At 49.1% G+C, this 14,885-nt stretch overlaps 1 protein-coding gene across 1 annotated transcript in view; it reads right to left on the bottom strand.

Annotated features, from left to right (window-relative positions):
• The window catches only part of LOC101394861 (xanthine dehydrogenase/oxidase), a 61,760-nt gene that overhangs the window by 29,229 nt on the left and 17,646 nt on the right, over positions 1 to 14,885 (bottom strand). Inside the window, exons 5-13 of the mRNA XM_087436957.1 lie at positions 12,820 to 12,888; positions 12,417 to 12,503; positions 11,136 to 11,277; positions 8,924 to 9,016; positions 8,173 to 8,324; positions 6,871 to 6,964; positions 5,420 to 5,529; positions 3,096 to 3,280; positions 1,429 to 1,603 (exon numbers count right to left, since the gene is read on the bottom strand). Of these exons, the coding sequence (XP_087293083.1) occupies positions 1,429 to 1,603; positions 3,096 to 3,280; positions 5,420 to 5,529; positions 6,871 to 6,964; positions 8,173 to 8,324; positions 8,924 to 9,016; positions 11,136 to 11,277; positions 12,417 to 12,503; positions 12,820 to 12,888 (1,107 nt within the window). The remainder of the gene's footprint in view (positions 1 to 1,428; positions 1,604 to 3,095; positions 3,281 to 5,419; positions 5,530 to 6,870; positions 6,965 to 8,172; positions 8,325 to 8,923; positions 9,017 to 11,135; positions 11,278 to 12,416; positions 12,504 to 12,819; positions 12,889 to 14,885) is intronic.

The following is a 14,885-nucleotide window of genomic DNA, read 5'->3' as shown; positions in this document are numbered from 1 at the left end:
CAAGACAACAGAGGTGATCACGACTATTTACATCATTGATCCCATCCTTGGTTGTTCTCAAGTAGTAAAAGTAACAACTGTTCCCATCATCTCCTCGTTTTACACTCATAGCACCGGCTAGACCTACCTCAACATCCGAATGTGGGCTCTGAGATCTCAGTATTTAATAACAGCCTCAGCTTCTCTCCTACCACCCCTGCACCTGCATAATGAATGGTTTGTGCTTCCCCCCAACACGCCAAACAATTTCCCTTCTTCCTGCATTTGTGCATGCTGCTCTCTCTGTTGGGAATAACCTTCTCCCCCAGCCTTCATGCAAAAGTCTTCCTTTCCCTGCTCAATTCTGTGGGAAATATTTAATGATATTGGAAATGTTCACAATATAATCTCAATGAAATCTAGGGGGACATAAAACTCTATATACAGCATGACCCCAAATCTGTTTAGAAAATAATATACCCAGATCAAAAGGTAGGAAGATGATAGATACATAGACGGATGGAAGAACAAATAGAAAGAGAGAGAGAGAGAGAGCAGACAAACAGAAGGACAGATGGACAGATAAATGTAGGAAAAAGATCAGAGGAATAAGGAAAAATATTAGCTATGGTTTTCTCTAGAATCTGAGACTAATTTTAACTTTTTCTTTATACATTTCTGTACTTTTTGTTGTCCACAAGTTTGCTTCTTTTATAATCAGAAAAAATAGGTATTACCAATGTTTTTAAAAGAGGGATTTCACTCTGCTGTCCCCACGTCTGTGAAGCCTTCTCTCCTTTGTGCTCCCCCACGCTCCATCTCCTCAGTCGCCACACTAGGCTGACCTTTACTAACCGTGTTCTCTCCCACTCTAGGCTGCCCCCTAGCACCTGGTGCAATCTTGCTGTATAAGAGGTGCAAAATAAATGAACCAATCTCAGGAGCTGAGCTCCACCTCAGCCAGCACCCTCTCCTGAACACATACCCTTTCAGTGACCACATTCCCCCCCATCTGTAGCAGCCCCACTCTACATTCTCCCTCCACACTCCACATTCCCATTCTAACTCCAAAGCCACAGTTGTATCAGCTATACTGCTGGAAAGATCATCCGTTCTAATAGGAGGCTCGTTTGCAGATTTTACAGCTGGGACTTAAAGAGAGTTGTGACCTATTCAAGTTTTCACATGAAGTAATGACACAGCCAGGACAAGAACCCATGTCCCTGACTCCTAGCTCAGTGCTCTGCTTCTCAGCCACCCAGTTGGCTCCCATCTCCATGTGGCTCCCTGGGCTGTGTCCCTGGTCCCTACCCCTCTGCCCTTACACATCTAGAGGAAAGGAGCAAGTTTACCACTTGGTCCCCAGCACTCTCTCACCCAGAACAGCCTCCCAAATCCCAAACAAAAGTGCTGCAGAGAGTCTGTTCCTTGCCCAGGCCCCACACTCACATCTTCCAAGTCCTCTTTGCCCAGCTTCTGAAGCACTGTCAGGTAGAACTTGAAGAAGAAGCTGAGGGTGAGGGTTTGCCGGAACTCCACCTTGCCACCAGGGGCGTCCGGGGTGAGTTGCAGCTCCTCCGCCAGGCCTGCACACACGTCCTGCAGCAGCTTCTCATTCCAGAAACTGCCAGAGAGCAGGTCATGGGAGATGGCTCCCACCCAGTCCTCAGAATCATTTGTGTGGAGTGGTATGCACAGGGCCTCGGGGTCATATGAACCTTGGTTCAAAATTTGGCTCAGATATTTATAGTTATGTGACTTGAGGCAAGTTACTTAACCTCTGTGACCCTCAGTTTCCTCATCTTTAAAAATAGATACAATAAAAGAAAGACCAAAAAAATAATAAAAGTTAAATCTATTGAGTCTTTTCAATGCACTAAGCAATTTCTTAAGTGCTTTATATGAAACATTACTTTTAATTGAAATTAAAAAGCATTGTAGGCAAAGTTTTTATATTCATTTTACCAGTGAGAAAGCTAAGGCATGGGAAGATTAGTAACTTGACTCATATTACCCATCTGGTACCTTTTGGAGCCAGGAATTGGAACCAAGGAGCCAAAATCCAATGTTAAGCTTTATCTATCCATGTGGTTATTGTAAGGATAACATAGGATAGTGCCCGTGTAGTGCTTGGTACAATTACCATCATGTAGCAGCCATAAGAATGGGAACTCTTAGCTCTTAGTAGTCATAGTAATAGTGTAGCAATGGTAATAGCAGTAGTAGCAGTAGCAATAGCAATAGCAGTAGTAGCAGTAGCAATACGAATAGTAGTAATACTAGCAGTGGCAGATGCAGTATTAGTAGTAGGAAGCAATAGTAATAGTATTAGTAGAAGCGTAAGTAATAGTAGTAGTAGAAGAAGCAGTGGTAGTAATAGTAGCAATACCAGTACTACTACTACTAGTAGTAGAAGTAGTAGTACCAGCAGTGATACTATTGGTAGTAATAGTGGCAGCAATAGTAATAGTGGCAGTAGCAATAACAGTAGTAGTAATGGCAGTAGTAATAGCATTAAGAGTAGCAGCAGTAATGCTATTAGCAGCAATACCCAGAGTAGCAGCAGTAATAGTAGTAGCAGTAATAATAGTATTAGTTGTAGAGGAGACAGTGATAGTAGTAGTAATAGTATCAGTAGCCACAGTAGTAATACTAGTCATATTAGTGATAGTAGTAGGAATAGCAGCAGTGATAATAGCAGTAGTGATAGTAGCAGGAACAGTAGTAGTAGTAGCAGTAATACTATGAGTAGCACTATTGGCAGTAATTATAGTAGTAGAAAGATCAGCAGTAGTAACAATAGTAACAACAGTTGTAGCTGCAGTAGCAGTAGTAATAGTATTAAGAGTAGTGCAGTGGTAGCAACAGTAATAGTAGTATAGCAGCAGCAATACTAATAGTAGTGCTATTAGTACTAATACTACTAGTTGCAGCAGTATCATAGCAGTAGTAGTAACTATGGTAATAGCAGTAGTCATAGTAGTAGCAGCAAAAGTAATATACTAGCCGTCAGAGTAGTAGGAGCAGCAGCAGCAGCAGGGGTAATATTAGTAGTAGCAGCAGCACTAGCATGGCAGTTGTAGCAGCAGCAGTTTTATTTTACTGGTAGCTCTTACTTTGACAGCTGCTTCTCAGTGGTCTTGAGGGCTGAGATGGTCCTGTCGGCCATTCCGCCATAGCAAAGGGCCAGCTCCTTTACCTGGGTGGTTCCTGGCTGGAACAGGACCCTCATGCCGCAGGTCACCTTGGCTATGTCATCTTCTCTCCCAGAGGACTGCTTGAATGCTGAGAAATATTCACCCTAAAAATAACAGGGAAGAACCTGCGTCCCACCTCGTTTTGCAAGGACTGCAAAATGGTGAGCCTGAAACCCAGGGACGTGCGGTGAGGTGAGGCGGTAATACCATTGCAGATCAGCAAGGAGCTGGTGGCGGGCATCAAAGATCGAGGCCTAGCTATCACATTGTCGGGAGAAGTTCCAGATAACGTTCCCAGGAGCTGGGAAAGCGTCAGGATTTCTCCCTGTTAGGCAGGGAGACTGAAGGTCACGGACAAAGGAGAACCGGGTGCTCTCAACCAAACCAACAGCTGGAAGGAGGGAAGGCACTTGCACAAAGTCTCCTCAGAGACCCCTCAGCCCCCACGGCTCCCCATCCCGGGGCCAGTGTCAGAGCCCGCCCGGCCTCTCTGCGGCTGTGCTGAAAGCTCTGTTGGCCTGGCTGCCTCTCGAGCAGATACAACGAGATGCCAAAGGGTGTTTGAAACACACCTTCAGCTTGTGGCCTCCCCAGCACTCTCTCTAACTCGTCTCTCCTACCAGTCCACTGGCTACAGTTAGAATCTTCCTGAAAGAATCGCACTATGGAACGATAGCTGCCTCTGTGCTTTGAACATACTTTTCCCCCTGGTCCAAGCCAGGCTCTGTCCTTGGGGACAGGAGGGGAGCGTGAGTTGCTTTGCAGGTAAGAACCATCTGATGTGAAGCCCTTTCTGTGTCATGTTCCACTCGAGGTTTGAACTCACCCTGGCACCACAAATTGTGATTAACATCAAAGGCGGGAGGTTTCAGGAAAGGTTTAGTGGAGAAAGCACAAGGAGGCCCACTGTTGAGGCCACAAAATAGCCACAGGCTTTTCTTTGAAGAAGCCATGGAGACCCCACCTGATGAAAAAGCTAGTTTAGATTCCTGGGTGTCAAACACCGCCCTGGGGCAATGAGCCCAGAGTGTGAACTTGGTTCTGGAACAGAGCTTCCAGCACTCACTTCCAGACTGTGACAGGCCACGGTGATGTTTTCCCTGCGATGCGGTGACATGTCGCTGTCAGGTCATCAACTGTTCCTTCTTGAGAAAGCTTTCCTAATTCTGGGTGTTAAGATCTTTCTTTCATGACATGATTTTTTTGTTGTTAATGTCCCTACCTGGCAAAATAAAAACCGGGGTGGGCTCTGCCTGTTTCCTCCTTCTTTCCCCACCTCCTAATGTCTTTAAAATGTTTACTGATCTGTGAGATACAAACCTCTGGGAATCACTGCTCAAAACGGTCTGTAAGGACAAGCTAGGGAATCATTGAGAAACCACCTCAGGGACATAATTGCTCTAATTTAATTAGCATTCTCATTAGGAGGCCAACATTAGCAAGGGCAAAACGGGCCTTGTAACCCTGGCTAAAGCACTAGCTGTGGTGAAGCCCTAGTGCTCTCCTTCAGGGCTGGTTCCCGGCCTCGCTCACTCTTCTAAAAGGCCCGTCACGGAACGTGTCTTGAGCTGTGTGATCAAGAGCTGCAGAGAGACAGAGAACCTCACCAGGCCGAGCCACCACAGGCCCCAAGGAAGAAGAGCAAGGTAGCCAGAGGCGCCCAGACCTGCCCGAACAGGCCAGAAATCCCGCTCGTGAAGAGAAATCCGCCCAAGCCAACCCAGAGCAAGGTCAGCGAATAAACGTCTGCTCAAGCCCAAGGTCTGCACGTGAGCATTTGACTCACAGGCAGCTTATCCACTCAGCACACAAACCCCACGCCTCACCACGTGAAACCCAGTCTCCTCTGTTCTGTGCTGTGAGCTACCAGCTGGTGATCTCCACTGGCCCCCAGACATCTGCCAGGAACCTTATGAATTATTTCTTGTCAGTCCTCACAACAACCTGCCCAGTAGGTACCACTATGCCCATTTTACAGATGAGGAAATTGGGGCTCAGAAGAGTGAAAGGCCTCGCTCAGGATCACACATCTAGCCATCTGGTTTTACAGTCCACGCCCTGTGCACCCCGATTCCTCTCTGGACTTGTCACCGTCCAGAGAGGAATATGGTTGGTTAAAGGCAAAGTTCAGAGACGAGAGCACCAACTTAAAGTTGAGAGATGCTAAGGTTGTCCCGAGGGGACTCTGGTCTCCTTGTCCGGATCCCGGCAGGAAGAGGAGCGACTCAGGCGCAGCGTCTCACCTCCCTGCTGTAGGGGATCTCGATAGTCAGCAGCACCTCCTCCGGACGTAGCAGGGTCTGTCTGTAGCCGGGGAAGAAAGTGTGGTCCATCCGAACCGTCCTCCTGGTGCCTGTACAGAGGCCAGATGAAGGGGGATCAGTGGGAGAGCGTAGACAATCCAGTAGTGGGTGCTCCATCCTGGTCTCTGATGCCCACAGTCAGAGGGAGTGGCTGGCACAATGGAGGCCAAGGTCCTCCATCTGAGGTCTTTAAGCAATGGTATCTGACAAATGTTTAATAATCAATTCTTTGGGGGGAAAAAGAGAAAACCGTGATTGTAGTATTTGCTAGTTTCTGTGGTATAAATACTCCCACCATACTAATTTCAAGCTACCAGAGTGATGTCACTGACTGTGAAGCCAGAAAGAGGGTAGCAAAGGGTTGACACAGCAGGCTGGTATCCTCTGAGAGGCCTGCTTACAAGGTCAGCCATTGCTGTCCTCTGGGAACTAGGATCCAGGAGGGCTCCCACCATTCCCTGATAAGAAGGATGCACTCTGCCTGAACTGTTTGCACAGACAGGATGGTTTATGCTGAACATGTGCTTTCCTTCTGGAGTCTGGATTTTTGGTGTGTGCCGGGCAGAGCCATGTGACCAGCCCTCAATAAAGCCCTAGATGCTGAGTCTCCAATGAGCTTGCCTGGTAGACAGGACTTCACTTATGCTGTCACAACTCAGCTTGTCTCTGGGCGAAATAAGTGTGCCCTGTCCGACTCCACTGGAGAAGACTCTGGAAGCTGGTGCCTGGTTTCCTCTGGACTTTGCCCCATGCACTTGTTCCCTTTGCTGATTTTGCTTTGTATCCTCCCACTGTAATAAGTCGTAGCCATCAGTACAACTCTGTGCTGAGTCCTGTGAGTCCTCATGGCAAGTCATCAAACCTGGGGGAGGTCTTGGGGACCCTCCAACAAGGAAAGGGGCACAGTAGCGTACCACTATCTGGCGTTTCCACTCTGCAGGTACAATAGATGGGAATAACCTCAAGACCACAGACATAGTAAAATGAAGAAGAATAATCAGGAAGCGGTAAATTTTGTGTGTTTATTACCTTTGTTTTTAATATAATTTATCTTATGAGTTTATATAATTTAATTTTTAACAATGGCCAAATTTAACAAACACCCACAGGCTCCTGAAAATCCTGCCATCAGCTGTGGTGAGCCTGCGCATTCTGGCTCCAGCTCACCACTGGGTGAGGCATCAGTGACGGAGCCTGCTGTGAATTCTTGACAAGGAAATGGCCCAGCTCTCCTGGCCCCCAGCCTGGGTCCGTCTCTCTTGCAGCTTCTGGGGATCCTCAGGACAGCTGGGTCATTGAACTTTGGGCTCTGTTTCTCCAGAACATGACCTATCTGGAGAGCCTTTTCTCCCCACGACCCTGTTTCCCGACCCCTGCGTGAGGCAGCTCACCTCTAGACACGATGGTCAGCTTGGCCCCACTGGCCATGAACACGGGGTTGAGGTCGGAGATGGGGCTGGCAGTGATGATGTTCCCTCCGATGGACTAGGACAAGCAGAGACCATGTGTGAGAGCCCAGCCAGGAAAGCCTGGCTCACCCCACTGGTTCCCAAACACAGGATGGGAGGTGACACCTGCAGATGGAAAGCCCTGAGGACTTCCAGCCCCTGTAGACACAAGACTGGCGCCATGAGAACTCGCGCATTCAGAACAACGTGCAAAACTCAAGATCTGAATGCTCGGGCGTGGGTCCCAGCTCTGCAATCCCCAGTCGGCAAACCCCTTCAGATTTGTTTGTTTGGCTTCAGCCAACCTTCTTCTGAGAAGGTTGAGGTGGTTTATCACTGAGGCCATGGAGAGTCAGGAAAATAGAAATATAAGATAAAGATCAAGGAAAATGCAGAGGAAGCCCTAGGGATGAACAATCTGCTCCAAGTGGATCTGAGCTTCCTGGCAACTTGGCAAAGAATCAAGCACAATGTTCTCCTTGTTAGAAAAGAGGAAGAAAACCAGTTGCACAACGAAAGCAAATCCTCCCTCGAAGCGGATTCCAGCCGAGCTGGGGACGCAGAGGGCTTTCTGAGTCTCTTTCTTCATCCACAAGTGGCCGTGGCCGGTGCTTGGGGCGGCGTGCAGGAAATGGGAGTAGCTGTTTTGCTTTATTTGGGTTTTTATTTTAATTTAAAACACAGTAAAAAATAAAACAGAAGGGATAGCTCTCCTCGCAGGGCCTCAAACGGCCCCGGGGGTGTGAACACCATTTGCAAACTGGGAACTTGGGGGTCAGTCTGAAGGCTGATTGTGAACAGTCACCAGGTGGGCCCCTCCCTCCTCTCAGGGGTCTCCCTCTGGTTCTCCCCCGACTCTGAAAGGAAGTCCCGCTCCCTATTTGGCTGCTCCCTAACTTCTCTCATCCACCTGCTGACAACCTCGGCCAAGTCCAGGAAGAGATGGGCAGGCGGCACCATCTCTCCAACCTCAGGGGTCAAGACTGAGCCCCAGAGCGAGTGTTTCCCGGAGTGGTCCGCAGTCCGCCTTCATCAGAAGCGCCAGCGGGCTCCATCCAGCCCTACCAAGTCAGAATCTCTGAGGGCGGGGCCCGGGAATCTGCGTTTTTAACAAGCACCCCAGATGGTTCTAAACATTAAAGTTTGAGGCCCACTGGGTCTGCAGCAGAGGGCAGACTAGCTCCCCAGCCTTGTGAGGAAAGGCCCCGTCCCCTGGGCCTTGTGGGACCCTCAACAGGGACTCACCGCCACAGCCTTGACCTGCCTCCCAGCAAACCAGCGCAGCTGCTCCAGGACGCCTCTGAACACCTCTGTTCTGTGGGCAGGAAGCTCTGCAACTGCATCGAGCAGGGTCTTTTCCACACAGCTCAGGGGGCAAGCGGCTCCAAAGGAGATACCTGGGAACACAGGCTCAGAATAACAGCGATCCCCTTCTCAGCTCGGAAAACACTTGCACACACAGTTCATATCATGCTTTACAGCTACCAAAGTGAGGCCAAACCAGGACTCACATCCCTATATGGATAAAGACATTAAGGCCCATAGAAGTTAAGTGATTTGCCCAATGCCACACAGCCAATAAAAGAGCCAGGACTCAACCCCAGGTCTCTTGATTCTACAATCAGAGTGCTCTTTTCCATAAATCAATGGCTCTCAACTCAATAAAATCAGATCTCTGACAGCTAAGTCCTGGCATTCTTTTTAAAAAGCACCCAAGTACTCACCCCACCTACGCCCTACCCACATGTGAGATTCTAACGTGTAGCCGGGATTGAAAACAACTATTGAAAATCTCACAGCCCTTGGGGCTGACACCCTACCACGATGCTCAGTGGAGGAAGGCAGTGAAGGGGTGGGCCCTGTCCCCTGTGCAGGGTGGCTTCAGGAGCAGCAGGGGCCACAAGACCAAAGGGAGGCTTTCCTGGTATCCCTCACCCCATGTAACCGGTTCCCAGCATCCCAGCCCCTCTGTGGGCTCAGGTGAACCTCCCCTTACCCTCGGCTCTGTGCTCCACTGAATTCAGCTCAGGGATCCAGGCTGGGCAAATGATCACAGGAAACAGCCTGTTCTTAAACTTCATCTCGATGCCTGGAGGGGAACGGGAAGCCTGAAGTTACAGGCTCGTCCTTTATCGCCAGGACAAGCCTCGGCACTTTTTCCGTCACTGCACACGGGATGTATGACATATGCACAGTCGGGACATGTTCTGCGGGCGTCTCAAGATTCGGAGGGCAGTGGACAAGATGGGGGATCAGTGTGTGTGTGTGAGTGTGTGGGTGTGGTGTTTTTGTGTGTGTCTAACAACAATATTAGAAAACACAGAATATCAAAGTACGTCAGGAACCTTCCAAGCACTTGACACATTTTGACTCATTTAATCCTCACAGCAGCCCTATGTGATACTATGATTTTCTCTATTTATAGATGAAGAAACTGAGGCACAGGGAGGTTAAGTTTCTTGCCCAAACTACACAGCTAAGAATGGGCACATTTTGGTACTTGAGCTATTATTAGAGTTGGGGTATGACAGGAATAATAACATGAAAGTCGGACATTCAGACAGAAGGGAAAATTGACTGAGAGAAAACTTCAAATCTGCCCCCCAGTCTGAACAGGTGTCTGAGTTCCTCAAGGTGCATGGTTTTGCGGGACAGCATGTCCTGATCTGGTTTCTGTCCTTCCCGGCTACTGAAGGTAGAAACTTCTGTGAACAGACAGGGCTCTGTTTCTCAGACCAGTTAGCCAGCACCACTCCCAGCCCCACCCACAGGGCTATGGAAGGAAAGGTTAAAAAAGAAATGTGTGAGCATCCTCCCAACCCTCTCATGTGCTGTTTGGAATTTCTGCAGGGTTTGGGGAGTCTGTCCAGTTGGAATATCAGTTCCCAGGACAAAGAATGCAGATGGAGGCCGAAAGTGGCCCATCTGGGTAAGCTTCTCTCTACGCCCGGCTTCCCCCAACACCCTGCCCAGGCTGTGGGTGGTTACGCTTTGGGCTGTGTGTATAAGGGAGGAGGGGGTGCAGAAGGAGTAGACTTAAGCAGTTAGTTCTAACTTGGAGCTTATAAAATTTTTGTGAATTCCTTTCTGTTGGAATCTAACTGGGTCCGGGACGTTGTGTGACACAGCAAGGAACATGTCATATGTCAAAGGACCTCAAAGATTCTTCCAGTCAGTCATTTTCCACCTTAACTCATGCTACCTCAGGCCATGGCTACTTCGGCAATCATGATCACGCCACTTGAGCACGGCTCACAAGCCACCCTGCCTACCCAATGTGTCACATCACTGCAGCTGGAGACTTTACTGCACCTGTGCTCACAAGGGTGGGGCCAGCTCTGCTGGTCCAACCAGAACCCAGGGCTCAGGGCCTCCTTCCAGAACCAGAGGCAGGAGTCTCCCACCAGCTGAACTTGCTGCTTAAAAGCATGTCTTGTCCCTCCAAACCAGAGGTCCTTTAAGGCAGACTTCGACTGCACCACAGTCTGCTCCTTGGGTCCTGGCTGGGCTTGGGACCAGCACAGTGGAAACGGGCCGAGCCAGGTTTAGAAACGGATGGAGATTAGCAGGGACCTGGGCACCTCTCCTCCTGTCTCTTCAAGCACCGCGACTGAGAGCTGTACATCTCAAGTCTCCCTGGCCGGTTCGCATGTTGTGGGCCTCATGTCCTAAGAGTGGAGGTGGCCATAGTCACAGGCGACACAAACACAGTCACACTTGGACATCTCCTCTCCTTTGCCTTACCACATGCTCCCAGGAAAAGTGGAGGGGCAAGAAAGTGACATTTTTGGAACCCCTAGCGGCCATCAGGTACCAGCCTAGACACCTTACTTACATTGCTCCCTCCTCCCTCATACTGGGAGACACGCCAGAGAAGGAACCGAGTCCTTTTGATCTGGGTACCCCAGCCCTTCCCAGAGTACCTGGTGCATAGCTGGCACCCTGTAAACGTTTATGGAGAACGGTCAGCAAGGATCTCAGTTAATACTCAGAACGACCCTTCAAGGAGGTATTATTACCCCATATATGAAATGGGAAAATGAGGGCAGGGGAGAAGAGGTAACTTTTCTGACTTCGCACAGCCAGCAACGGGTTGACCAGGTCTGTGTCACACCAAAGCCAGGGGTCTTTGCAGGAATTCAAGTGTCCATCTTCCCCGGTGGGTCCCCGGGCCCGCAGGCGGCCCCAAGCCAACCCTGGGCCCTTACCGATCTGCGTGTTCCCCACCACCAGCTTGGCCTCCGGGTGCTGCGCTTTGAGGTCCAGCAGCTCCGTCAGGGTCGAGGCCTGGATCCAGGTCACACGTTCCCCTTCAAAACGCAGCTGCTTCTGAGGAGCGTCTTTCAGTCTCTGGAAGATGTAGTTTTCTTACTGCACTGTCTCCTCCTTCCCACTGCCATTCCCCTGATAAACTGCCTTAAGTCTGCAGTGCAATCAGCTCTTCTACTGATTTGTTTAATGCTGAATTCAGAATGAAAATACACATCAGGACAGAAGTGAGGGGAACTACTGTGCATCGAGGCAGGAGTTACACTACAGCTCTTACATACGTTCTCCCTCTTGGTCTTTAGGAGACCCCCGTGAAGAAAGCATCGTCAGCTCCATCTTCTACAGGTGAAGGCAGAACCTGAGCATCAAGGTTAGGGGACCTGCCGAAGGTCACCCCCCACAAGGTGACCTGAACTGTCCTGAGCAAAAGCCCAGGTTCCTTGCACTGCCCCCCACTGTCTCCAGGATGTGCAGTGGACACAATATGGGAGGGGACAGAGGCAGTGAAGGAAGAGGTGTCAGAAGTGACACCGGGGGGGCTGGTTCTAGTGCATGAGGGGTGACACAGGGCTGGGAGAGAGAAACTCCAAATTAAACAGACAGTTTTTTGAGGTTTCACAATCCAGAGAAAGATGTTCCAGCTGCCTGCTGCAAAGCCCTTCTCTCTGGCCCGTTGAACTCATAAGGCAGTCTTCGTGTGCTCAACACCCCCGAGAAATCTGCATTTGAGAAACTCTGAGAGTGGCTTGATTCTTTCCTCGCCATGGTTGGAGTGCAGGAGCAGAATCATCAAGGCGAGAAAGTGGGTGTGAGAGGTGTCCTTAGACAGAGCTGCAAGCCATGGATCGTGCCCTTTGAATAGGCTCTCTTTTTCTGTTTGTTTGTTTTTTAAATAAATGGACTGCTCACAGAGAGCAGAATGGGTTGCTTGGGGGGCTTACACATTAGACTTAGCCAGGAAGCCAGCAGGTACTTCTGGGGCATTTGTTACTGTACATGATGTGCCAGAGAGCTTGACTCCCTGTCCTCAGAGTGACACGTGGGAAAAGGAGGGAAGTGTGGGTGCCTGTGGGAGTGTGTGGCAGAGGGACTTGAGCTCTGGGTGTCAGAGAAAGGAAGGGAAATGCAGGCTGAAACCTAAAGGACCAGGACACGGAGGTCCCAGGGATGCGAAACAGGCACAGAGACCTGGCTGGGCCTCTCTCTGGGGCGTCACCTACCAGCAGCTCTGGGGGAAAGATGGGCTCCTGGGTGGGATCCAGGGGCGTGAACTCCTCTGGGTTGAATAAAGATGGCAAGAGAGTGACCTGGGGGAAAAGGGAACAGATGGGTGATACAATATCCCCTCCTTTAAGGTGCCCTGGAGGACCAGTGCAGCCCTTCATCCAAGAGAGCTCGTTTGCACCCCCAGCAGGCTGGTGGAGGGGCAGGCAGCTCCTGGAAGGCAGGAACAAGAAGGTCTTCTCAGAGGACCCAGGGCTGATGTGCACATTCACTGCCCTCATAGTCTCGGCATAACCGTTTCCTCTTTCAGCCACCAACACCAGGAGTAGGAGAGAGCCCACAGGCTCCTTTGATCTGAGATTGGCCCCCAGGCTTCCAGCGAGAGAAGGACCCCCTTACCGTGCGGTCTTTCTTCTGGTTCATGCAGCACTTGGGGTTGTCCCCATCTCCTCCACAGCACCCACCATCCTAGAGAGATGACCAACATTCACACAAAAATATTTGCAAAGAGTTTTCACAGGAGTTAAAGAACCTAGATTATTAATATCCAATGAACTCGAGCTCTGACAACTATGCGACCATCAACAGGAATAGCAGAGACTCCCACCCTATCCCACTTGCCTCTGCTTTGACTAGTTTCTCTTGCTTAGTTAATGTAGACTAAATAACTCATGATAAACAAATAGGATTTCTCCTGAAAGCAAAAGGGAAATTTACCTTTAAGGAAATTTCTCTATAAAAGCTAGGTCCTACTTTATCAAAACATCTTCAGACCCATTTACTCTCTTCAGTGCTGCTTCCTTAGGAAGCCTCTGAGAGAAATTCCCATTGGTTCTCTCAGCACTCCAGAGCTCTACTTCTAGATCAGGCAAGTGCTATGGGGCCTGGGTGGGGGACTCTCAGGCTGAGGTCTTTGTGGGCTCCTGCCAAGGATGTCCAAGAGCAGTGTTGGGTCCAGAGATGTGTCCAGCCAGTGTGCCTGATGGCCTCACCAGTACTTGTTAGGCACTTCTTGCCATAGCCTTGGAGAATCTAAAAGCACTATCAGACTTGGCTTCTGGAGAGAAACCCTCCCTTGCCTCAACCCCCTGCACATGCTGCCCTGCGTGCAGACCCCTCCCGCATTCAATGCTTTGACATTGGATCTCAGAGCTGCTCTATTTTGGACCTTCCATCACCTTGCTCTTCTCCTCCATATTTAAACAAAAAGGCATAAAGAAAGAGGACTTCCCATAGTGCTTCTTTTGGTCTTTCTTCTTGGAGAAGGAGTGTTGCCGGGGGCCCTAAGTGAAGAGAGGGGAATCTATACACAGTAAGGCATCAGCCTCACTCACCACGTCCTTGTGGGGAAGGATATATTTGACAGAAGTGCATTTTCCAGATAATTAAAGTGCCAGTACATTATTACGTAGATTTTTTTCTTGATAATTCATTGATGTGTTCATGACATAAATTATTGTGTTGTACAGTAATGGGTCACTGCTCTCTAGGTCTACTGAGGCTGAATAATGCCTTTTTTTCCCCAGAGAGATGTCTACTTTTCTCAATGACTGCTGAGTTTGTGCTTATTTTTATGGTTCCTCCACTTCCTTCCTTGCTGCTAGATGGTCATTGTCATTTCTTGCTGGAACAGTGTGCCTCCCTCTAGCAGACCCTCCTTACCCTTTTCTAGAGTGTGCTATGGCCATGAAAACTGGAGAATCAAGTTAGTTAGAACCGTGTATAAAGTAAGAGTTAAAAGACTCTGAATGAAGGCCTTGGGGGCCTCCAATGAACAATGTGCATGAGTTCTGAGCACACCCTGTGTGCTAGTCAGTTTGGCTGCTCAGAGCACCCCGCTCAGCTCTGCTCTGCTCTGCTCTGCCAGCTGGACTGAGTGGGGTGCTGCGTTACAGAGGAATCAGGAACCATCTCAATGACAATAAAACTCCAACCTGGGAAGAACCATAATTGTCAGCTACACTCAAAAGCCCTTCCCTTTTGAGAAACTAGGAGCGTTGGTTACACTGTACCTCTTTGAGAAGCCTCCTGTGAAATGAATACATGGGTGAGATTAACAATCCCTGGTTCTCAGGGAAGCCTGAGCGATTTATGAAGATCAAATATTGAGTAATGAAAGACATGCATCAGCATCATAATTTATAGTTGCCATTTATTTAATACTTAAGATGTGCCAGGCATTGTTCTAAGAGCTTTACAAGAAGTACTTTCCACAAACACTATAAGGTAGGTATTATTATAATCCCCATTTTAGAAACAAGGAGATTTGCCCGAAGTCATGCATCGATTAAGTGATGGAATAGGATTTGAACCCAGGTCTGCAGAGTCTGAATCTGAGCTTTCAATCATTTCCATTTAAATCCACACCTCCTTGTTCCTCATCATCAACAGCACTCAGGGTGTGGGGTTTTCCATCCTCATGGGCCCATCTCCATCTCCACCCCTGCTGAGCTATTTGGATGAAA

The sequence above is a fragment of the Ceratotherium simum genome, chromosome 11, assembly GCF_057802395.1.
Source record: "Ceratotherium simum simum isolate JZ-2026a chromosome 11, ASM5780239v1, whole genome shotgun sequence".
Taxonomy (NCBI): domain Eukaryota; kingdom Metazoa; phylum Chordata; class Mammalia; order Perissodactyla; family Rhinocerotidae; genus Ceratotherium; species Ceratotherium simum.
The sequence above is the reverse complement of the archived record's forward strand: the minus strand, read 5'-3'. Positions and strand labels throughout refer to the sequence as shown.